Source organism: Syngnathus acus, chromosome 4, assembly GCF_901709675.1.
Source record: "Syngnathus acus chromosome 4, fSynAcu1.2, whole genome shotgun sequence".
Lineage (NCBI taxonomy): Eukaryota > Metazoa > Chordata > Actinopteri > Syngnathiformes > Syngnathidae > Syngnathus > Syngnathus acus.
Genome location: NC_051090.1, coordinates 11,578,153 through 11,603,341, shown reverse-complemented (window position 1 = coordinate 11,603,341; position 25,189 = coordinate 11,578,153). Strand labels below are relative to the sequence as shown.

Here is a 25,189-nt window from a genome sequence, read left to right as displayed (position 1 = left end):
TATTATAAAAAAAAATTATAACAAGGTACAATACAGTAAATATGTTTTTAGCACTACTATCATTATAACTTTTTTTATAAAAAGGTACAAGTGTACACACTGCAATTGTGTGGGCACTCCCCGCCTTCTGCTGGCGTGTGGTCAACTTTCATGCCATAATTCCTCAAATGAGAATTTTTATTTAGATTTTTGCGGGGGTGGGGGGGAATCCGCGATGTACTGAAGCCTCAAGAGATGGACCGCGATGTAGTGAGGGATTATTGTGTGATACTTTTTTTTCCAACCTGTTTTTTTTTTTTTTACTTTTTTCTAATCTGTTTTTCTATATTAACGTTTTTTCCCCTTGGGTTTATTTTTGTCCTCTTTGTTCTTTTTTTTCTGCTGCAAGAGTTAAATTTAATTTACCAAAACTGATGACTGTGCTGTCTGGCGTATGTTTATTATTTCATGACATGTCACGGTTCAGAAGTCCAAAAGGTCAAGTACTCGACCATGAGACGAGCAGGCGTACGCGTCTTAGGACGAAACAATACCGAGCGAACGGGACAACATGATGATAAGGATTTTTACGAGGGGGGGGGGTCGCTTTCGTGTGAGTTTGGCCCCGAGTTTCAAAATCTTGTTCGGCCGAGCATTACGCGTTGCTTCCTCGGCACGTCGTCAGGGGAATCCCGTGCGCCAAACTGCATGTAGCCAGCCATTCATTCTAATTCAATCCTAAGCAACCTGTTGTAAACAGATGATGTTTGTTGTAGCCATTTTTGGCAAGCATCACACGGCACTGTTTCAGAAAGGTGAAGTGCCGACTTAGTCATGTGCAAATATCAGCAGCGAGTCTTTTCTACTCTGAAGCTCATCTTGGCTCTTGCAGAAAGCATCCCAGGCGTCGCCATGGCAACACCTCCCGGACCGGCGGCCATGGAGACCGCCGACATCGTGGTGGTGGTGATCTACCTGCTCCTTGTCATGGTCGTCGGAGTCTGGGTCGGTGCACACGTTCACCCTTACACTTATTCCACTGGTCAGACGAAGTCGAGTAATTCTCCCTTACTGGACTGTGTCAAATCCTGCACTTATCAAACGTAAGCGACTGGCGTTTAAAGGGTTAAAACTCGCCTTTGTTCCCGCCGCTCTAACGCAGCTCTTATAGGGAGACTGTCAGGGTCCGGGGTGGCATGTTTCTTTTATCCACAGGGAGCAACTGTGAGCAGAGTGCAGAGGGCCCAGGTGTGACTCATCAGGCTCGTTAAGGAGTGCTCTTAAGGAGCATGCTGTCGACTGCTCGTCGCCTGAGTGTCCCTACCAGTGTGATCATCTCCACGGTTGTGCCTCTAGCTCCTCGATCTTGCTCCTTGATCTTGCTACTAGTTCTCGCCTTGCTCATCCACGTCACGCTCTGAAGATTCCTCTGATTACTTCCACCGATCACCACCAAGATCCACCCCGTTCTGGCTGAACTCCTCACGCCCCGCCACTGCTGCCCCGCTCCGTCCTCCTGGCTCCGATCATCCCGCTCTCCCTCACCGCAGCTCCTCCAATAAACACTCCTAACTCATTATGGACATCTGAGTTGGTTTATCTGCATGTGGGTCAAATCAGTCGTTACAGCGATGACAGAACACTCAGGCCAATCAGACCCAGCAGAGCCACTCAGACGCGCCCTCACGGAACAACAATACCAACTCCAATCCCACGTGTCCACTCTCCAAGCCCTCCTGGAGCAGCAGCAGCGAACCAATGATCAGCTGGAACAAGTGACCAGATTGCTCCAAAACACCCAGGTCAGAGAAACCCCCCTGCCGCCAGCTGGCGCCTCGAGCTCTTCCGTATCGCCGCGGAGTCTGCACTTTGGCGAGGTTCGTTCCCCTCATCCGGAGAAGTTCTCCGGAGAAGGTGGTAATTGCGGAGGGTTCCTCCTGCAGTGTTCGTTAGTTTTTAATCGGTCTCCCCAGTCTTTTTCCCACGACGGAGCTAAGATCTCGTTTATTTTGGGACTCCTCACGGGCAAGGCGCTGCGATGGGCAGAAGCCCGGTTTTCTGACTGTAGGCATTTTGGCTGTTCTTACGAAGAGTTTTTGGAGGAATTTAAGCAGACCTTTTCGACCGAGACCGATCAGACCGGTGTGTCTCGCCGGTTGTGGGGGCTTCGGCAAGCACCGTGTCAGATTTCTCCATTGAGTTTCGGACGTTAGCAGCTGCGTCCGGGTGGGGCCCTGTAGCCTTGAAAACGTTTTGTTTTTCAAGCCTTAAATGAGTCCTTAAAGGACGAACTGGCAGTCCTGGAAGAACCAGGGACTTTGGACGACCTGATTTCCCTGGCCATTAGGTTGGACAATCGAATTAGGGAGAGACGGAGAAGCTCCTGATGGGAGCGGAGGGAGGAGAGATCACAGTTTTTAACCAGGCCCAGTCCGCTCAGGCGATCGCCTAGCCAGTCCTCTCCAGAACCCGAGGCCATGCAGATTGGTCGGGCCCGACTCTCCCCGGAGGAGCTGCAGCGGCGCCGTGAGTCCCGACAGTGTCTGTAGTGCGGCTCCCCGGATCATTTCATTGCCTACTGTCCAGTTCGGCCAAAAGAGCGGGTCCGACGGTCTTGAGGGGAGGACCGCCGGACCAGCCAACAAGTGTTAAGTCTCCTCGCTTCTCCCTACCCGTCATGATGTCTGTGCACAACCATCACTACAAGCTATCCGCGCTGGTTGACTCGGGGTGCGAGAGAAACTTGATCGACCAGGACTTCGTCTCCCGAGCCAAAGTCGAGACGGAGCCCCTCTCTACGCCTCTCGCTGTCTCTGCCCTGGATGGGAGAGGGCTCTCTAGCATAACCCAACGCACCAGACCCGTGGAGCTAGTCATCTCTGGCAACCATCGTGAAGTCATTTCCTTTTATGTCTTCCCCGTAAGACAGTCAGCTCTTGTACTTGGTTTCCCCTGGCTCCAGAGACACAACCCTCAGATCAACTGGTCTGAATGCCATATCGAGTCCTGGTCCACGACGTGCTAGTCCTCTTGTTGTCAGTCTGCCGTGCCATCTCGCCCGCCCCTAGTAGCACCCGAGGAACCTGGGCTGATTGACCTTTCACAGGTACCCAGAGAATACCATGATCTAAGACAGGTTTTTAACAAGAGCAAGGCTTCATCCTTACCACCGCATCGCCCCTATGATTGCGCCATAGAGCTTCTTTCCGGAGCTCCGCTACCGTCCAGTAGACTCTACAATATCTCACGCACCGAGAGATAAGCTCTGGAGACTTACATCAATGAATCACTGGCCGCTGGCATAATTCGCCCGTCCTCCTCACCCCTGGGGGCAGGTTTCTTCTTTGTGGGCAAGAAGGATAAGACTCTCCGCCCTTGCATTGACTACCGTGGCCTCAACCTCATCACCGTCAAAAACAGGTTTCCTCTTCCCCTCCTTTCATCAGCATTTGAACCAATCCAGGAATCCACCATCTTCACCAAGCTCGACCTCCGTAATGCATATCATCTGGTCAGGATCCGCCAGGGAGATGAGTGGAAGATCGCTTTCAAGACCCCGCTAGCCTTTTGGACTTTGCAACGGCCCCGCAGTCTTCCAAGCCTTAGTCAACGATGTCCTTCGGGACTTCCTCAACATATTCGTCTTTGTCTACCTTGATGACATCCTCATCTATTCACGGAACCCCTCCGAACATCGCCATCATGTCCACCTGGTGCTGCAGCGTCTCCTGGAAAATCGCTTATTTGTCAAGGCTGAGAAGTGCGAGTTCCACAAACATTCCGTCACATTCTTAGGATTCATTCTCGAGGGAGGTCAGGTTCGGCCCGACCCCAACAAGATCAAGGCCGTCCTGGACTGGCCTGTTCCAGAGAACCGCAACCAAGTCCAACGCTTCCTCGGGTTTGCCAACTTTTACCGCCGATTCATCCGCAATTTTTGGGCATTAAAGTGGCGCTTGAGGAGTGGCGTCACTGGCTGGAGGGCACTGAGCAACCAGTGCTGGTCTGGACCGACCACAAGAACCTGTCATATCTACAGTCCGCCAAACGCCTGAATCCTCGCCAGTCTCGCTGGTCCTTGTTTTTCTCTCGTTTTACTCTGTCCATTTCTTATCGCCCAGGCTCCCAGAACACGAAGCCAGATGCCTTGTCCCGCCAATTCGCTCCCGGCGAGTCTGTGGAGGAACCAGCTCCCATCCTTCCCCCCAGTTGTACCATAATCTCCCTCTCCTGGGATATCGTGGGGCTCGTTGCTCAGGCTCAGCTACGGGAACCCGATCCAGGCACAGGGCCACGGGGAAAGACCTACGTCCCTTCCTCGGTCCGTCCTCGCCTAATTAACTGGTTTCATTCGACCAAATTCTCAGCCCATCCCGGGACCAGCCGCACCATCGCGTTGATCACCAGACGCTTCTGGTGGCCATCCGTCCACAAGGACGTCAGGGAATACGTTCTCGCCTGTCCCATCTGTGCTCGCAACAAGTCCTCCCATAGACCCCCTGCTGGTCTTCTACAGCCTCTCGCCATACCCAACCGCCCCTGGTCCCATATTGCATTAGACTTTGTCACTGGCCTGCCCGTTTCACAGGGAATGACCACCATCCTCACCATCGCCGACCGTTTCTCTAAGTCATGTCATCTTGTACCGCTCAGAAAACTCCCCTCTGCGTTCCAGACAGCTCAGCTTCTCATCAAACACGTATTCCGTCTCCACAGTATCCCGCAGGAGATCCTGTCTGATCGAGATCCCCAGTTCATATCACAGGTGTGGAAACAGTTCTGTTCAGCCCTTGATGCGAAGGTCTCCCTGACATCGGGCTACCATCCCCAGACGAACGGCCAGACTGAGAGCTTGAACCAGGAGCTCTGGTTGTCTCTGCTCCGATACCCCGTCCGAGTGGAACAAGTTTCTCCCCTGGGTAGAGTATGCCCACAACTCTCATGTCTCCTCTGCCACAGGACTCTCCCCGTTTGAGATTTCATTAGGTTATCAACCGCCGCTGTTCCCGGCCGACGAGAAGGAGATCGCGGTCACGCCTGTTCGCCACCATATCCGACGCTGCAAGAGCATTTGGTCAAACGCCGTCAAAGCCCTTCATCGGTCGATCGAACAGAACCGGAAGTATGCCGACCGACGACGCATGCCTGCCCCTCTTTATTCCCCAGGTCAGAAGGTCTGGATTTCTTCTCGGGATGTCCCCCTCAAGTCCGTGTCCCGGAAACTGGCACCCCGCTTCATCGAGCCATATGAGATCCTGGCAGTAATTAGTCCCTCAGCGGTCCGTCTCCGTCTTCCTCCGAGCCGCCGAGTCCATCCCACCTTCCACGTCTCTCAGATAAAGTCAGTCAAGTCCAGTGCGCTTCTTCCCCCTACCGTGCCCGCGCCTCCTGCCCGGGATCTTGATGGGGACCCGGTCTACCCGGTCCGACGGATCGTGGACGCCCGTCAGCGGGGCCGGGGGTGGCAGTACCTCGTCAACTGGGAGGGCTACGGTCCCGAGGACCGGTCGTGGGTGCCCCGTTCCTACATCTGCGACCCTCCCCTCGTCTCGGACTACTGGTCGTCACTCCCTTCTTCCTCTTCTGGGCCACCGGGGGGCGGCCGTTGGGGGGGGGGGGGTGTCAGGGTCCGGGGTGGCATGTTTCTTTTATCCACAGGGAGCAACTGTGAGCAGAGTGCAGAGGGCCCACGTGTGACTCATCAGGCTCGTTAAGGAGTGCTCTTAAGGAGCATGCTGTCGACTGCTCGTCGCCTGAGTGTCCCTACCAGTGTGATCATCTCCACGGTTGTGCCTCTAGCTCCTCGATCTTGCTCCTTGATCTTGCTCCTCGATCTTGCCTTGCTCATCCACGCCACGCTCTTCAGATTCCTCTGATTACTTTCACCGATCACCACCAAGATCCACCCCGTTCTGGCTGAACTCCTCACGCACCGCCACTGCTGCCCCGCTCTGTGCTCCTGGCTCCGATCATCCCGCTCTACCTCACCGCAGCTCCTCCAACAAACACTCCTAACTCATTCTGGACTTCTGAGTTGGTTTATCTGCATGTGGGTCAAATCAGTCGTTACAGCGATGACAGAGACGACAGTAAGATAAGCTAGGGTTTTTTTTTTTTTTTTTTTTTTTTTTTTAAGAATGTCACTTTTTTTTTTTTTTTAACCAGCCGAAATACCTCTACATTGCTGAAAGCCGTATGCAACGAAATTTCGTTTTGTACACACCTAGTGTTGACAAAATGACAATAAAGTTCTGTCTAAGTCTAAGTCTGTCTAAGTCTAAGTCTCTCTAAGAGACTCGTCCTAGTTGCTAACCGCCTGTAAGAAATTAATTCTGAAGGAATCAATTTAATCTTTTCAGGACGCCAATCCCGCCAAAGTCAAGCGACGCTCGTGTGGGGTGACTAAGGTCGAGACACGGCGTCAGAATGACCGCGTTCAAAACGGGTCTCTTCGTTGATTTGGGGCTTTTGTTAAATCTCTGATATATTTAGCTGTCTTTGTTAAGACCGCGGAGATTCGTTAATTTACACTAGCGCGCACCTGCACGTAGCTGAGCTTAAGATAACTATTTTGAACCAGATCTGACAATTACCGATGTTAAGGATTAAAGCTGTCTTCACTTTAAAAAGAACTGAACGGTTTACAGTATGACTATAATAGAGAGACAAAAGAGATTTAGAGTTCTAAGAATCAAAATAATCATTAATCAAAATTAAAGGATTATAAAGTAGAAATTTAATGAATAAGTAAGAAAAATAATTACAAGTCTCAATTGTTCGAACAAACAACAATAATTCCACTCACCAATCTCAATAGAGCAAAATTATTCAGTCTCAAAGTTCTCTCGATTGTAAAACTCAAAAAGAGGACAAGAGACAAAAGGTATAAAATGCTATTTGATGGAAAAGTCGAGTGATCAATTCGCTTTTGTTCCAAAAATCCAAATTCTGTTTAAAAAGTTAGGCCTGCCTTGAGGAGAAAGCCAACGCCCTAATATGGCATCTCCCTCTTGCTGCCACAGGAGCTGATTTCCCCTCTCCTATCTCGAAATTTGACAAAGTCCAATTCGAAGACACCAGAAATTCATCTTAGTAGATTTTGGTCTGATCTAAAAAAGAATGAAAAATCTATCATCGTCTGAAGGCGTTCTTTACTCCGGGCAGCAGCAGGGCCATCGTCCTGACGGGGAGAGCGCTGCTCTCGTTCGGAGCGAACCTTTTATAGCACAGGTGTCAAACTCAAGGCCCGGGGACCAGATACGGCCCGCCACATCATTTTATGTGGCCCACAAAGACAAATTGTGCATCAAATTCGTGTGTCATTACTAGAATTGCAAATTGTCTTCACTTTTAATATCTTTTTTTTTTTTATATTTGACCAGTTTTTACTCGTCTGATTTGAAAACTAGTTATTTGTCAGTTTGTTTTGTAGCTTTTACTGTATATAATATGAGGTGCTCATAGATTTATTTGGGTTGACAGTCATAATGGCCCTCCGAAAGAAGCTATGACTACAATGCGGCCCGTGAAAAAAATGAGTTTGACACCCCTGTTTTATAGGCTGTATGTACGTCGTATGACAGTATTCGTTCATTAGGTAATACCGTTTTTTGCCATGTATAATGCGCTAAATTTAACTAATTTATTGTCCCAAAATCTGGGGTGCACATTATACATGGGTACATTTTATTTCTTTTTTTTTTGGACACGTCAGCTATATAAAGAGCGAGAGTTCAGTTCTCTACCTAAATGCGTATTACAGGTAATATTTTATTTCACAACACTTTGCATTGTTCCTTTCTTCTCTGCTGTTCACTTCAAACACGCTCCATACGAACACAATGCTCTCGTATCAGACGCTTGCTCGATCACCTGCTTGTTTGCTGTCACAATGTACCCTACACAAATACATTTTCTGAAATAATTTTACGTTTACGGACTTAAGTAGGAATCGAAATTTGGGTGCGTATTATACATGGGTACAGGCTTTTTTCCAGCATCGACATGCCATTTTTAGGGTGCGTATTATACATTGGGGCGCATTATACATGAAAAAAAACGGTATGTTGTCCTCATATGACTTGTGTGCTTCTAGAATAGACTGCAGGTGCATCCTGTGACCTCTGGGTCAGGTGTGCATGCGTCATTGCAGTTTTGATTTCTATGCAGTATCCTGTATTTGATTTAAAATAAACTACAGCTGCATCCTGCCAGGCCTGGAGGTGACCTCCGGGTCAGGCTCATGAGTCATCCGCAGTCCTCCACCAAGTAGTATCACTATTAACGTTACATCCTGCCTGGGCCTCAACCAGATGAGATGACCTCCGGGTCAGACTCATGCGTGGGACCCAAGGCTTCCAGCAAGTGGTATCACTATTAATTAACGTTACATCCTGCCTGGGCCTCAACCAGATGAGGTGACCTCCGGGTCAGACTCATGCGTGGGACCCAAGCCTTCCAGCAAGTGGTATCACGATTAACGTTACATCCTGCCTGGGCCTCAACCGGATAAGGTGATCTCTGGGTCACGCTCATGTGTGGGACCCAAGCTTTCCACCAATTAGTCATCCCTTGCTGTCTCTTTGTCCTCACTCAAGCCTCAATACATTAGTGTGTAAATGGAACAACAATGTAAAATACATGTTGGGATATCTATTATACATTGCAACATCAATACTAACACATACATCTTGTCTAGTAATGATCAACTTAACACATAACCCATACTATGATCATGGATACTCCTTGTGTTAGCATACTGTATTGGCCCGAATATAAGACGACCCCGATTATAAGACGACCCCCTCTTTTTCAAGACTCAAGTTTGAAAAAAGACTTTTTGAACACCAAACTTAATTTTTATACAGAAAATAATTACATCTGAAACAAATGATTATAACAATATATTCGAGAGAAAAAGCATATTATTTTGCCTCATTCAAATCATGCCAAAACTGTCTATCACATCTTAATATCTGAACATTTACATATGTAAACTAAAGTGCAATCACATTTGTACATGAATGTCCTCTGGTTTTTGAAATGTAAATAAACCAATCTACTGTGATAAAACAACAAAATTGCAATAACTGCATTAACCATCAAAGTGAAGTCCAACTGTAACTGTAGTCTTGAAACAAATCTGAATAAGGAAAAACATTGCAATAAAATAATGCAAACGGCTACCGCTATTGTTGGGGAGCCCGAGGACTGTTATGGTTCGGATGGTTATGCTCTTTTCACCCCCGGGTGTCGGTCAGAACACAGGAGGGAAGACGTGGTTCAGTTTTGATTGCTTTACTGAATTATTGGCAAAATAATAATAAATAACCATAAATGAAATACTCTCGGCAACACACCAAACAGAAGTCATCGATCGAGACAACAAAATACATTTGCTGGCGACCGTTGGAGCGCCATGCCGCTGCGTAACGGCTACTCGTACGATGCTAGGCAAACTTAAGGGAGCGCGCCGGAGCTGTCAATCAAACGGCGCGCACACGAAGCAAACCGCGATCGGTCAAACGGCACAACAGTGGCCAGTAGTAACAATGAAATATATATACTCACTTTGTGTCAAAGACGGACACGATCACAGCAACATACTCAGTCGATTATGAGCGCGCCGGAGCTGTGAAGCAAACCGCGATCGGACAAACGGCACAACAGTGGACAGTAGTAACAATGAAATGTATAAACTCAGTTTGTGTAAAAGACGAACACGATCACAGCAACATTCTCAGTCGATACCAGCAACCTTTAACTTACCGCTGCGCAAAAGTGAAAATGGCTATAATGTCTAGACCCCGAATATAAGACGACCCCCATTTTTTCAGTCTTATTTCAATGCAAAAAACATCGTCTTATATTCGGGTCAAAACGGTATGTTATTGTATTGCTTAAATTGTTACAAATTATATTATGGCGAAGCAAAATAATATAAAATAATCCAAAATTGTGTGTTGCTATGCGTAATGCAGAACAGGTCGTGTTTCTCAAATCACTAACAATTTAACTCTGATCTAATCTGTCAAGTCAATTTAACTTCGTATAACACCTAATGTGGTGTCCAAAAAATCTTGTTCTCAGGCGTCCATGAAGGCCAACAGCAGCACAGTCGGCGGGTACTTCCTCGCTGGCCGATCCATGACGTGGTGGCCTGTGAGTACGACTCCCCGGAACATGCACCCGTCATTACATCCATCTATGGCATTGTTCATCTTGCAGATTGGAGCGTCCCTGATGTCAAGTAACATTGGAAGTGGCGCCTTCATCGGCTTGGCGGGAACAGCAGCGGCTGGCGGCCTCGCTGTGGGCGGCTTCGAGTTGAATGTAAACAAAAAAAAAAGCGGAGGGGGGTCAGGTGAGTGACTTCTTCTCCGATCAGGCCTTACTCCTGCCGTGTGCGTGTAGGCATCGTGGGTCTTAGTGGCTCTGGGCTGGATCTTCATCCCGGTGTACGCTGCGGCCGGGGTGGTGACCATGCCCGAATACCTGGCCAAGCGCTTCGGAGGATGCAGGATCCAGATGTACATGTCCATCCTGTCCCTGGTCCTCTATATCTTCACCAAACTTGCTGTAGGGCACGCGCCGCGCGAGTGCAAACAAACATGCGGTTAATATTTGCGCGCTTGTGTTGCAGACGGACTTTTTCTCCGGTGCGTTGTTCATCAAAGTTTCCTTTGGCTGGAATCTGTACTTGTCCACCGCAATTCTGCTCCTGCTCTCGTGTGTGTACACCATGGCAGGTAGACACGGGCAACACGTGACACATGCTGCTTTTTACATGACATTCTTTGGGGGACGGGCGGGGGTCCTGGCCGTCCGGCTGGTCTCTTCCCCAAAACTCACAATTTCTCAAAGTCCCGCGCTCTCAGGCATGCTAATTTAAAAGCTGAAGAGGCAAAAGACGAGACTTGGCATCTCCAGTTGACTTGCTTAACATGACGTGCTAACTGTGCGGCGCGCAGGAGGTTTGTCAGCGGTCATCTACACGGACGCCTTCCAGACTGTCGTCATGGTGGGCGGAGCCTTCACGCTCATGTTCATTGGTAGGATGCACGCGCGTACTCACGCCAATGCGCACAAAGCGTCAGTAACGCCTGTGTGTGTGTGTGTGCACGTGTGTGTGTGTTCGTGCGTGTGTGTGCGTGCATGTGTGCCATGCAGCGTTCTCCAAAGTGGGCTGGTACGAGGGTCTGACGGAGGCCTACATGTCATCCGTTCCCGCGGCCACGGTGACCAACACCACGTGCCACCTCCCACGTGCCGACGCCTTCCACATGCTGCGAGACCCCGTGTCCTCCGACCTGCCTTGGCCGGGACTCATCTTTGGACTCACCATCATCGCCACCTGGGTGTGGTGCACCGATCAGGTAAGAACACTCTCGGCCTTGCATGGATCAAACTCGTGTGTTGTTCTGGCTCACGACAAAAGTGCGAAGCATGCGGCAAAATTCCGTTTTGGTTCCTGCCCCCATCCACAGGGCGTCCCAAAATTTCCTGAAGATCGCCATCCGGGCCTTCTTGGGGCTTGTCACAATTACCCCAAAGTTACTATTTTTAGAACAGCGAACTGCGCATGCGCTGTGGTCGGACAAACACAAGAGCTGCTGAGAAGGAAATTATATACAGTCAAACCTCGGTTTTCGACCACAATCCGATCCAGAAGGCAGTTCGAGAAGTGAATCGTTCGAATTCCCAATCTATTTTTCCCATTACAAATAAAGGAACATCTTTTAATCCGTTCCAAGACTGAAAAAACGCCTTATTTAAGCATTTTTTCATTTGCGCATTTTTGTCCGATCGCGCAACTGCAGCGCTCCGCCGAACACGCAACCGTAGCGCGCCGCCGACCGCTCAACTGCACCGCGCTGGTCGCATTATTGTGACAGAGCCGTCGCTGAAATTTAGAAAATATTTTTAAAGTCCTGATGTACTTTCCAAATTTTTAGTGGACCTCAGTGCACAGGGAGCTTAATTTTGTCCGATCGCGCAAATGCAGCGGGCCGGGCGCTCACTGTCGCATTGTTTTAAGAGCGTCTTTGTGTTTTAGGATGGCTTTACTGCTCCCACTTGCTCTCTTTGGAGGCATGATTAGGGGTTAATACAATCCTCAAAGTAACGAAAATACAATAACAACGAACGGAGTTAGTCGGCATCGAGGTCGCGCGGTTGGGTTTTCTCGGGTACTCTCGGCTCATCTCGCGCGGTTCGACCTACGAATTTTTGTTCGACAACCAAAGCAAAAAAATCTCGAATTATTCGTTCGAATTCCGATTTTTTCGAGAACCGGGACGTTCGAAAACCGTGGTTTGACTGTATAACCATATTATCAAATGTAATGTTTCAGTCAAGTCTTCTTTACCAGTTTACACAACGACATATAATTTTGTATATCCTGTGTTGTTGTACTTTACTTTAGTTCAGAGAATAGCATACTAACTACTATTCCAGGATGAAACCTAAGGATCAGGGCGACCTGACCATCAGACATAATGTCAGGTCTAAGCACCATCAGACATTAATTTACACGCTGGAAACAAAGAGGAGAAGACAACCAGTATTCCTTTTGCTCGCGAGGAGAATTAGGTAGAAGGCTTAGTTAAACAGTCCTCCACCAATTCTGGACTTCCCCCACCGCTATCTCTTTTTATTTTGGGTCGCCCTGGTTACAAGAGGCGTTGCTACACTAAAGGGAAGGGAGAGTGTGACTGTAGCAACGCTGTTTAGCTAGCTAATAATGTTGTGTGGTGCGAGGCCGCATGGCCTTGGCCGATCTGTGACCCCAGGGATGCAGAGTCTGTTCTTAGGTGGATGGCAGCCTCGTTCCCGGCTGCAATCTCCAAACCTGGATGCCGTGTCCCTGTAAAACAATGCTCTAGACTTTCTTGCTACATTTCACACAATAATAATAATGAGTAAATAATCAGATACCTCTCGTGCATACACTCCAACAAACGTTAAGTAGATGTGAGATAACTTGCATGAAGTCTACTTAAACAAACATTGAGTAAATATGGGATAACTAAAAAACTGTCTCGGACAAAAACAATTAAAAAAGAAAGAACTTCTCTTGAACTAACAAAGAACAAAGGTGTTCTGTTCACAACTAGTGAGGGCCTCTCACAGGTAAGAAAACGAAGGGAGTATAAGGACTCCCTAAGGCTAGCTGGCAGATATGTTGGCTTGAGCGAAGATATGTGACCTCCGGTTTCAGGCCGACCAGCACTTCAGCAAAACTAATTATTCTAACACATAAAGTACACATGGGCCAGGGACAGTACAGAAGGAACAAACAAACATATTATGGAACTAGGATTGAAGTCCTCTTGCATACTCTTCCCCTGACAGCCGCACAGGTAGTGAACAGCTGGAGCGCAAAGGACCAACTAGCTAGTTTTTATCAGAAATAACATTAACGGACCTATCATGGTTACAACCAAACACTGCTGCTTTGGTGTCTGCCGGCAGGGGAGTTTTCATCGTATCTTTTCCAAAGCCGTGGATGAGCCGAGAGGAATGCTTATACAAGCTGGGTATAAGCTTGTAAACGGCAGAGGTTTGCAGTAAATAATGTCACTAAACACACATATCAGGGATGAGAATCTTCCGCAGATCCGCGGATTTCCGTGTTTTTTTCCGTCGGGAGTATCATTTTCGTGAATCGTGTAGATCCGTTGAGAAATGGTTTTTTATATGGGGCGGGGGAGCGGCTGGCAGCAGTATTGCGACAACAGCCGCCTTATTTTCGGCAGCATTTTGGCGCTACTTTCGTCACATCATTTGCCTACTCGTTTGCCTAATTAGCAAAAGTTTTAGCCAGCATGGCGAACGTTTTAGAGAAAAAAAACGAGGATTGTGCCAGGGAAATAGACAAGTCGAACGGGATCAGGAACTGCTTCAGATGGGCATGGCTCGAGAGCAGCGTCATCTTACAACTCGGAACACAGTCCGTAACCACCTGCCTGACGGAACATATCCGTAAATTAGATGTCCCGGGGAAGGTTTTGTGCATTCTTTGTCAAGGTGTGATAAGCTATGGAGGTCGCGGCGCTTCGAACATTAAGGAGCACATCAAAACAAAAAAACACAAAGGTACGTTTTTACTTTTACAAGCATGTGGGTAACAGGCTATTGTCATGATATCGTTAAAGAATAAATCTTCAAAGATAGATAGATAGATAGATAGATAGATAGATAGATAGATAGATAGATAGATAGATAGATAGATAGATAGATAGATAGATAGATGTTGCAAAAAAATTAACAGTTTTCTTCAAAAGGAAAAACTCCAGAATTGATTGTGCCATTTTGATGTATTGTATTCACCTTGGTAGCCCACCAAGCAGGAATATTTTCTTCAAGTCAAGTTTATTTGTATAGCCCTAAATCACAAGCAGTCTCAAAGGGCTTCACATAGACAAAAATTGACAATTATTCTCAAAGCATCCCCTGATCTTAAGCTCCCAAAAGGGCAAGGAAAAACTAAAAAAAACCCTGCCAGGGCAAAATGAGAAACCTTGAGAAGGGACCACAGATGGAAGGATCCCCTTTCAGGACCACCAGGCTGCAATGGATACAGAGAGGGCACAAATAATACATAATATGAAAATCAATGAAAAAGTCAAAGCGAAAAGCTGCCGGAGGAGCCCTCAATTGTCCTGGCAGTGTCTTCGAGGAGGTTGAGCTGCAGTTCCCCCATCCTGAATTGGGCCACGAGAATCCAGATAGCCGCTGTCAGCTTGGGTGCCACCTAACCACCTCCCCAGCCGGGGAGCGGTGGGGGGAGGCGGGTGGGGGTAGAGGGAGAGAAAACAAACTCCAGCCGAATCGGCCACTACAGGTTAATTAAAGGCCATATCATAGAAATGTGTCTTTAAACGTGTCTTAAATGTTTCTACTGAGGTAGCAGTTCTAATATCCATTGGTAGGGCATTCCAAAGCTCTGGAGCCCGAATAGAAAATGCTCTAGACCCTGCAGACATTTTCTTGGCCCTCGGTGTCGCTAAAAGACTAGCGTTTTGCGAACGAAGGTTAAGAGACGGAACATAAGGAACAACTAGGTCGACGAGATATGAAGGCGCTAAGCCATGCAGTGATTTATAGGTTAATAGAAGAACCTTGAAGTCACATCTTAAATGGACCGGGAGCCAATGTAGGTTGGCTAATATTGGGGTAATGTGATCAAATTTTCTTGTCCGTGAGAGCAGCCTTGCAGCAGCATTTTGTACTAACTGTAGACTTTTCTTAACAAAACTGTTGAAATTGAGTGATGAAATTAATGTTTTTGGGGTTGCGAAACTGCCAAAATCCTGGAGTTTCCAGGGAGCTTTGCCCCCTGAGCCCCCTCTGGGGCGTTGCCCCTGGCCCCCTGCAGCCCCCAATGGGGGCCTGTGGGTCCTGTGGCCCCCAATAGGGGCCTGTGGCCCCTGGCCCCCTGCGGCCCCCAATGGGGGCCTGTGGCCCCTGGCCCACTGCGGCCCCTGGCCCCCTGCAGCCCCCATTGGGGGGGCCTGTGCCCCGCCCCCCACTGGGCCACTGGCCCCCCAGTGGAGCATGTGGCCCCCAGACCCCGGCTACTTTTCAGTGTTTTTTTTCATTTGCCGTTCTCATCCCTGATATATGTACGTATATGCTCTCTGCATTTTGTCGGTGGAAATGGGCCGACGAGGTTAGCTTGGTTAGCTTGCAGGACCTCACCTGAGTAAGAGAGCTATCACACAATAACGCTGACCTATCGACCAAAACGGCTTCAGCTGACTTTAAGGTCTCTGCCTGTCAGAAAACGTTTAAGTTGTTCCACACTATGTTTGTCGATTAATTTTCAGGAAAGTCAGCAACACGAGGTTACCTAGCACAGTGGTCCCCAACCTTTTTTGCGCCACTGAGCGGTTACGTGTCAAAAATATTTTCGCGGACCAGCCTTTATTTAAATAAATAATACATTTATATAAGTAAGTAATACATTTATAATAAACATATAAATATGATGAAACAAAATGATACGACTGGTATAAAAACAAGTATAAACGACATAAAAATAAAACTCACCATTACGTTGAATTAGTGGGAGCAGTGAGCTTGTTTCTCAGAAACGACCCGGTCCCATCTAGGCGTAATCGGAGACAATGACACCCGAAGTGGTTTTGTCTTTTAATGCAGGATGCTTGGTCTCCGTGTGCCAAAGCAGTTTTGAAGGCTTCATTGCTTCATTAGCTAGCCCAGGGGTGGGCAAACTTTTTGACTCGCGGGCCGAACTGGGTTCTAAATTTGGACCGGAGGGCCGAACCAGGAGCAGATGGACGTAGTGTTTGTGTGAAGTAATATAAGCGACCTGTAAAGGTCATTGCATAAAAGATTTTGGCCTTTAGTAGGTAGTAAAGCATGGATATTCCAAACAAGTTTTTTGAAAACAAATGCATTTATTAACAGCATTAAAAAAAAAAAATCACTAAAAAACTGCTATCAGTGATTCTCATAAAATACGACACTATTATTATGAATAACAGTCTCCATCACTTCAGTGCCTGCAGGTCAGATTAATGAAAAATGTTTATCTTATGAGATCACATCAAACTCTTAGGAGAGATCCGTTTACCTCGATCTGTGACGGGTTGATGTGGCTGAACGTCACGTCGCGTACGTCGAGCCAAATTGGCCACTCTTTTAACATTCGGCACTCACTTCTTTTCTTCGGGCCACTCATTTTAATGGAAGGATTCCAGGGGAAGGTTTGTGGGTGGCTTTAGCGTAAAACTGTATCTGAAAGCTCAGCGAGCGAATTACAAGAATGCTGTCGTCACAGCCCACGCTCTAAATTCGGGACTGATACAAATAGAGCGCGAGTGCGCCATGTCCGTACTACTGAGTACGTACGTACACGCACTTGTGAGTGTGCACCGAGCTTTCTGACACGGCTTCCGGTAGTAAATGCGCAGGCGAGCGGTTCCCCATCTACTGGGGAAACGCAGTCATTGCAGGCAAAATGACAAAAAAAAAAAAAAAGTTTAATAATACAATTAATTCAGGGTTGGCGGGCCGGATTAAACGGTCCCGTGGGCCGGATGTGGCCCGCGGGCCGTAGTTTGCCCACCCCTGAGCTAGCCTGTCGCCACATATTATGCAGAATGGGCTTGGCGTGTCAGAGTCACCTGTGGCGATAAATCCAGAGTTTAAGTAGGACTCCAGAAATGTTCTTTTAAATGCAGCTTTCCTTTTCTTAGAAGTCGCAGCCTTTTCTTCTTCTGTCTTCTCATTGGGCTTTTTTCCCTTTCCGAAGAACCTTTCCAAACATCAGCTCAGTGGCCTAGTGGTAGAGTGTCCGCCCTGAGACTGGAAGGTTGTGGGTTCAAACCCCGGCCGGGTCATACCAAAGACTATAAAAATGGGACCCATTGCCTCCCTGCTTGGCACTCAGCATTAAGGGTTGGAATTGGGGGGTTAGATCACCAACTGATTCCCGAGCGCGGCACCGCTGCTGCTCACTGCTCCCCTCTCCCCCAGGGGATGGATTTAAATCACACGGGGATGGGTTAAATGCAGAGGACAAATTTCACCACACCCAGGTGTGTGTGTGACGATCATTGGGACTTTAATCTTTAATCTTAATCTCTGTTTCTTGCGAATATGAATTCGCTTGCTTTGCGGGCTCGACTGAGGTGAAATGTCACGTGACCGAGACGATCGTCTTGACCTGAACCGACGGATGTAATTGGGAAAGAATCGCCACTGTTTTTATATTTTTCAAAATAAATTCTTACTCATTTTTGCTAGCTTTGCGGGCTCGGCTGGGGGAAAATGTCACGTGACCGGGACGAGCGTCTTGTCCTGAATTAATTGATCGTCGATAAAAAAATATATTTTTTTTTTCTGTGCGGCTTGGCGGCCCGGTACCAAGTGACCCACGGACCGGTACCGTTCCGCGGACCAGTGGTTGGGGACCCCTGAACTTGGAGGACCTTACTGGAGTGAGAGAGCTATCGCAAAATAAAGCTTACCTTTTGACCAAAAGGGCTTTCTTACCGCTGACTTTGAGGTCTCTGCGTGTCAGCCAGCGTATGAGTAGTTCCACACTATGTTTGGCAATAAAACTGTGTTGGAATTTCGCCCCTGATATGTTGTCCCCCTCCAAAATGATGCGTGCAACTGTAGTTTGTCCGACTGACCGCATCCGCTGAATATTTATGAGGGAACACGACGTCATTTGAGATGAACCCCATTGGGTATTGGCTCACCTCGCCTAAGATTGTCTGTTGAATCTCATCTGTCTGCTCTTATCTTGCATGCGCCACTGCAGCGAGCGTAATTGAGTCCAAACCGCTGTGGTACATTCCTTTCCGTGTGCGTGTGTTTTGTAGGTGATTGTTCAGAGATCTCTGGCTGCGCGTTCGCTGAGTCACGCCAAAGGAGGGAGCGTGTTCGGAGCTTACCTCAAAATATTACCAATGTTCTTCATTGTCATGCCAGGCATGATCAGTAGAGCGTTCTTCCCAGGTCAGATAATAACGCAGATGCACACACGCATGCACGCACGCACCACTGCGATGTGACGACTTGGCGCGCGTGCATGTAGATGAGGTGGCTTGCGTGGATCCGGCCGTGTGTCTGCGTGTGTGCGGAACTCCGGTGGGATGTTCCAATATCGCGTACCCCAAACTGGTGGTGGAGCTCATGCCAGTGGGTGAGTAGGATTGAGCAAGCCTCTCCTACATGCGCTATTACATGCGCCACGCGTGTGCATGCAGGTGTGCGTGGCCTGATGCTCGCCGTGATTTTTGCCAGCCTGCTGTCATCGCTGACATCCATTTTCAACAGTAGCTCCACTATTTTCACTTTGGACCTTTACTGGCAGGCCCGACCTGCTGCCTCTGAACTGGAGCTCATGATCGTGGGCAGGCAGGTGTCGCTCGATTGCGCGCTGGTGCCGTGTTTCCGTGTGCCTCATTGCGCCCGCCGCCCCCGCAGGGTCTTCATCCTGCTGATGGTGGTCATCAGCATCCTATGGATTCCCATCATCCAGTCGGCAAACAGCGGCAAACTCTTTGAATATGCCCAGTCGGTGGTCAGCTTTCTGGCTCCGCCTATCACCGCCGTCTTCATCTTGGCCATCTTCTGGCCGCGTACCAATGAGCAAGTGGGTCCACCGTCCTCCTCATGGCAGGCACGCTCTTGCATGCCTTCGTGAGCTTTCCTTTTTGTGCCAGGGCGCCTTCTGGGGCCTGATGGTGGGCCTGGTGGTAGGTCTGATCCGGATGGTTCTGGAGTTCTACCACGAGGTTCCTGTGTGCGGCCAGCCGGACCCGCGTCCATCCCTGCTGACTAGGGTGCACTACCTCTACTTCGCCATCTTCCTGATGGTGCTCAGCGGCCTGGTGATGATCGTCGTCAGCTTGGCCACGCCCGCCATACCCGCCGAGCACGTGAGCCACACGCACGCACAATGCTTGTCAGTGAATCAAGTAAGATAGCAACGACATTCATCGATGGCGATGGACAAAACAACTTCACTCGTCATTCCGCTTATTGTAATCGGGATCAACTGTAGATACGATTTCCACGGCACATAGCAGAAGTTGTTGAAGTGTGCTTGCCGGGATGCATGCATGTCAGTTGCACAGATTGACCTGGTGGTCGAGACACAGTACGTCGCCTCGCGTGGATCTGAACGCCGAGCCGACAACCCGCGAGCGACCCGACCCGGACCTCGCTGACGCCCCAGAGCTCCCGCCGGCCCCCTTGTGGCGGCGGACGGTCTTACGTCTGTGCGGCATGAGCAGTGCCACTCGCGCCGTTCCCGTTGCCTGCGGCTCAAAGCTCAACTCTCTGAAGGAGGCGCCGCTGTGGAGGAACGTTTGTAACGTGAACGCACTGCTGCTGCTCACCGTCAACGTCTTCCTGTGGGGCTACTACGCGTGAACGCCCGCTGTAGCTTCGCCTGACTGACCTGCTTTTCTCCAACCTGAGACTTTCTTTCCCCAACATGGAAGTCGGATGACCACTGTATGAAAGCAGCATGACCACGGCATCAAACTTGCACGTGACATGCTATGTACGAAATGAAACGGACACAAGAAGAAGAAATGTTAATTGCACGAGCACAACATGAAACTCGCTGGGCCAAAACACAAAACCCTCGTGCTTGCAAGTAACAAGTGGGCGATGAGCACACAACACGGAGAAACGCTATCGACCCGTTTTGCCGCCGCGGCACTCACCGTCAACATGTGCCAACGATGGCGGTGCCTCCTGGAGCTTCCTGTACGACGCCCATCTGACTCTTTCTCTCAGCGAGCCCGTAACAGCGCTGTCTGCTGGCCAAATAGCTGACACAAATGAGTATCACCAAAAGCAAAATAGGTTCCTAAAATAATAAAGTTAACATGGGTTGCACATTAAGTGGTTTGAATTTTTTGCCTTGCAGTTTTCATGTTTTTGGTTTGAAGTTTGGTCTGGTTTTCGCTATTACTATATTGGCCCGAATATAAGACGACCCTGATTATAAGACGACTCCCTCTTTTTCAAGACTCAAGTTTGAAAAAATACTTTTTGAACACCAAATTTAATTTTTAATACAGAAAATAATTACAGTACATCTGAAACAAATGATTATAACAATAAAACAAACAACACAAATAGACAATGTATAAACCCTTGATGTCTATTGTATGCAAATGTATATGCAAATGAGCTAGGCGCCAGTCTGGCGGGCGCCAAGATAGCGCCAGTCAAGAGGGGGGCGCTGTCGCCATTTTGGTTTGGTGGCGCCATTTTGGATGGGGTTATGTCTGGGCAGGTATGGGGGCTGTATTATATCAGCCGGATGCAGAGTCAGATTTTCTAACAAACATTGATAAAATAGATACGTACCTCGTAATAAAGACAACAATCTATGCTTTGCTCTCTCACTAACCTATCTGCTAAATGACACACTAACAACAAAATAGGCCACAAGACAGGCACGGCTTTTACATGAGAGTGTGGGGTTGAATTGTCAAACACCTGTGAGTCTGGGCGATGTCTGTAAATTTGAAAAAGTTCTCAGACGGAAATTAACTGTAATGTACCGAAAAGAGGACTGCCGCCCCATGACTTTTTTCGACACACATTATCCCAAAACAGACGAAGACACTTTATTTGTCTTACACCTCGAGGGTCATTACTACGGCGTGAAAGCTATAGAGGCATTCGTCGGTCATGCGTTCTTTTGCAGACATTGCTACAAGGGGCACGAGAACTGGCAGCAACACTAATGTGAAGGACATTGTAACATTTGTCTCGATCCGCGTTGTAAACAACGGCGATTTAAACGTGTTATCTGCCCCGATTGTAACAAAACTTGCCGTAATGAGGAATGCTTTGCCAAACATAGAGTTTCGAGCGACGAATCGTGTGAGCAACTGCACCTCATACAAAAAATGCTTCCAGTGTGGTCTCCAATATTATGTGAAAGCTGATGGTACCGGTGCTAAACATCGCTACCCTGTTAAAAAATGCGCAGTGTGTGATAATCTTAAATCAAGATGATGCCTTGCTGAACCCTCACATGTGCTACATGCAGCCCATAAAGCCTCAACCACCTTGTAAAAATGTAGTCTACTACGATTTCGAAACCTGTGTAGATACAGATGGTTTACACAAACCTTTTCTTATCTGCTGTAAATCAAATAGACTGGCGAAACAGTGGTTTGGCACAGATTGTGTTGACGAATTTCTCAGATTTTTTCGAAACCCCCGGTTTAAACAAACGACATTTGTTGCACATAATGCGAGAGGTTTTGATTCATACATCTTGATAAGGAGAATGCTTGAATTAGGTATCAAACTTGACATTCTGATGCAGGGGAGTAAAGTTCTATCATTTGTCGATTTAGACACAAAATCTCGATTCATAGACTCGCTCTCATTCCTGACGATGCCTCTAAGTGCGATGCCTAAGGCCCTGGGGTTTGAAGACAAATCAAAGGGTTATTTTCCACATAAATACAGCTCTTTAGAACATCTAAATTACGCCCACATTCGCTATTAAACACTTCTAGCGTCAGATACAGTAGATCGATTAGCTCTCCATCTTCTGTCCCATCAGTAGTTTGAGGAGAAACTTTAAGCCGTAAGAAACATCTCCCACTCGCTGTAATTCTTGAAACCCATGTTATGTTCAGCTCACCTTGTAATCCGTATTCATCGAGATATTCAGTCAAAACCTTGGGTAGGAGTTGATTTAAAACACCCCAGTCATTTGAGTTCAACGAACCATCCGTGCTGGCTGGCTCACAGTCGTTGGATGGTACAGACCCCCCTTGGTTTCTCATGAAAAAAAATAGCTCACCGACCTCATAAAAAATTTTAAATCCCCACAGAGTCTCCGCTGTTAGATACCAGTTCTGCTCAAGTTTTTCTGTAGGAGGCTGTTGCATACGTTTTAGATACATTTGCCTCTTTCTAGGAGCGTCTAGCAATCCATCAGGGCCTTTACGGCAAAGATGAATAAAGATTAAAAGATTAAAGATTAAAGTCCCAATGATCGTCACACACACACCTGGGTGTGGTGAAATTTGTCCTCTGCATTTAACCCATCCCTGTGTGATTTTAATCCATCCCCTGGGGGAGAGGGGAGCAGTGAGCAGCAGCGGTGCCGCGCTCGGGAATCAGTTGGTGATCTAACCCCCCAATTCCAACCCTTAATGCTGAGTGCCAAGCAGGGAGGCAATGGGTCCCATTTTTATAGTCTTTGGTATGACCCGGCCGGGGTTTGAACCCACAACCTTCCAGTCTCGGGGCGGACACTCTACCACTAGGCCACTGAGCTGGAATACTGACCGGTGTTTCCGCTATCATGATTTGAGCTTCATGTTTGCAGTTTAACACCAAAGCTTTAGCTTAGCTCTGTGAACTCGACGCTCGATACTCTGCCGTAATATAGCAGCAGCAGCAGCAGCACCAGCAGGTCCAGCCCCTCTCCCAAACCACATCTCTGTGTATCACGTGTTTTTAGTCAGGACATGTTTTTAACTTAGGCGACTTTCCTAAAACTAAACAAATTGTAACATACGAAATATGCTGGAGGCACATCAAATATACTGAAATATAAGGCCTTCAGAGGCCTTCATCTGTCTCCCTCCAAAATTAAATGCTCTCAACACCTACTCTCTTACTTTCAGATAACTTCGTCAGCATAGTAAACGACGCTTTAATGACTCTACCTCAGCTCAAACTATTGTATGTTAAATTTCCTTCAGATGTCTTTTTTCAACAAAGTTACACGCAGACAACTCGGACCCAAACGACGCTTTAATGACTCTACCTCAGCTCAAACTATTGTACCGTATTTTCCGCCCTATAAGGCGCACCGGGCTATAAGGCGCACCTTCAATGAATGGCTAATTTTAAAACTTTATCCATATATAAGGCGCACCAGCCTATAAGGCGCATAGAATAGACGCTACAGTAGAGGCTGGGGTTACGTTATGCATTCATTAGAAGGAGCTACGCTACAGGGAATGTCAACAAAACAGTCAGATAGGTCAGTTAAACTTTATTTATAGATTACAAACCAGCGTTCTGACAACTCCGTTTACTTCCAATATGAATAAACAGCTGTTTTATGTGATGAGGTATTTCGTTTATCTTTTAACAACAGCAGGGTATAACATGTAGTGCAACATTTATATCACATAATGGAGGGGAACTTTTCTTGGATTCAATAAACACGTAAGAAACAGTCTGATACTTTTTAAGGTAAATCAAACGTTAGCGCTATCACAATATAGTAACACTCGAAATAGTGCAAAGCAATAACAATATATAAATAACTCAACGTTGTTCAAACGTTAACGTCAAACGTCACACAACACAGCACACAGAATAAACGTGTAAAGCTCACTTTATAAAGTTATTCCTCATCCGTGAATCCCTCGAATTCTTCATCTTCAGTGTCCGAATTAAACAGTGGGGCGATTACGGGATCCAATATGCCCGGCTCCGTCTCGTCGGCGTCGTCACTAATCGAGTCACTGTCGCTGCTGTTGTCTAGCAGTTCAGTGACAATTCCTGCCTTCCTGAAAGCTCGGACCACAGTTGAGACTGATATATCAGCCCAGGCATTTACGATCCACTGGCAGATATTGGCGTATGTCGTCCAGCGCTGTCTCCCTGTCTTGGTGAACGTGTGTTCGCCTTCTGTCATTCACTGTTCCCACGCAGTTCGCAGTCTAGCTTTGAATGCCCTGTTGACACCAATATCTAGCGGCTGGAGTTCTTTTGTCAATCCACCCGGAATGACGGCGAGTATCGAATTAGTGTGCTTCACTTGTTTTTTGACACCATCTGTGATGTGGGAGCGCATGGAGTCGTAGACCAATAGGGACGGAGCTGTGTGAAAAAAGCCACCCGGCCTCTTCACGTAAATTTCTTTCAACCCTTCGCTCATCTTTTCTTCATCCATCCATCCCTTCGAGTTAGCTTTGATGACGACGCCGGCTGGAAAGTTTTCTTTTGGCAAGGTCTTCCGCTTGAAAATGACCATGGGTGGAAGTTTATGGCCATTAGCCTGGCAAGCGAGAACCACAGTGAAGGAGGACTTCTCATTCCCTGTGGTGCGAACGTTTACCGTGCGTGCTCCCGTTTTATCCACAGTGCGGTTCACAGGAATATCGAAGGTGAGTGGAACCTCGTCCATGTTGGTGATGTGCTCTGGCCGGATGTTTTTTTCAGTAATGTTGTTTTTGCAATATGCGCGGAAAGTGGCCAGCTTTTCTTGGTAGTCTTTTGGCAGTTGCTGTGAAACAGTAGTCCGTGTGCGGATGGAGAGATTACGTCTTTTCATGAACCGAAAGCACCAAGAAGGACCGCCTTTAAAATCGTTAATGTTAAGTTCGCTTGCTAGCGCTGTTGCCTTCATTCGAATAGTGATTGTACTGACACTTCTACCTGCTGCTCTCTGTTCAACAACCCACTGTTCGAGTTTGTCCTCCAACGTTAGCCATCTCGCCTTGCACCCTCGGAAACTCCGTTTAGTTTTCTTTACTTGGCGCAGGTCGTCTTCTTGCTTCCTCCACTTCCGCACCATTGATTCATTAATGTTAAATTCCCTGGCTGCTGCTCTATTCCCGTGTTCTACTGCGTGACTGATCGCCTTGAGTTTGAACTCTGCGTCGTAGGCGTGTCTCTTAGTAGGAGCCATTTTGGGGTCTGCACGTAAACAAACAAATGG

The 25,189-nt window shown here is 47.7% G+C and overlaps 1 protein-coding gene across 3 annotated transcripts in view; it reads left to right on the top strand.

The window, feature by feature from the left end:
• The window catches only part of slc5a9 (solute carrier family 5 member 9), a 24,855-nt gene extending 4,553 nt beyond the window's left edge, over positions 1 to 20,302 (top strand). The window contains exons 5-17 of one of the 3 annotated variants that reach the window (XM_037249363.1): positions 872 to 984; positions 10,069 to 10,140; positions 10,207 to 10,311; positions 10,393 to 10,557; positions 10,622 to 10,727; positions 10,950 to 11,030; positions 11,149 to 11,354; positions 18,339 to 18,474; positions 18,554 to 18,661; positions 18,726 to 18,876; positions 18,946 to 19,114; positions 19,185 to 19,400; positions 19,591 to 20,302. In XM_037249363.1, coding sequence (XP_037105258.1) covers positions 872 to 984; positions 10,069 to 10,140; positions 10,207 to 10,311; positions 10,393 to 10,557; positions 10,622 to 10,727; positions 10,950 to 11,030; positions 11,149 to 11,354; positions 18,339 to 18,474; positions 18,554 to 18,661; positions 18,726 to 18,876; positions 18,946 to 19,114; positions 19,185 to 19,400; positions 19,591 to 19,896 — 1,934 coding nt within the window. In that variant the 3' untranslated portion in view covers positions 19,897 to 20,302. Of the gene's footprint in view, positions 1 to 871; positions 985 to 10,068; positions 10,141 to 10,206; positions 10,312 to 10,392; positions 10,558 to 10,621; positions 10,728 to 10,949; positions 11,031 to 11,148; positions 11,355 to 18,338; positions 18,475 to 18,553; positions 18,662 to 18,725; positions 19,115 to 19,184; positions 19,401 to 19,590 lie in introns of all 3 variants that reach the window. The other 2 variants (XM_037249361.1, XM_037249362.1) reach the window with 2 other exon arrangements.
• The last annotated feature ends 4,887 nt before the right edge of the window (positions 20,303 to 25,189 follow it).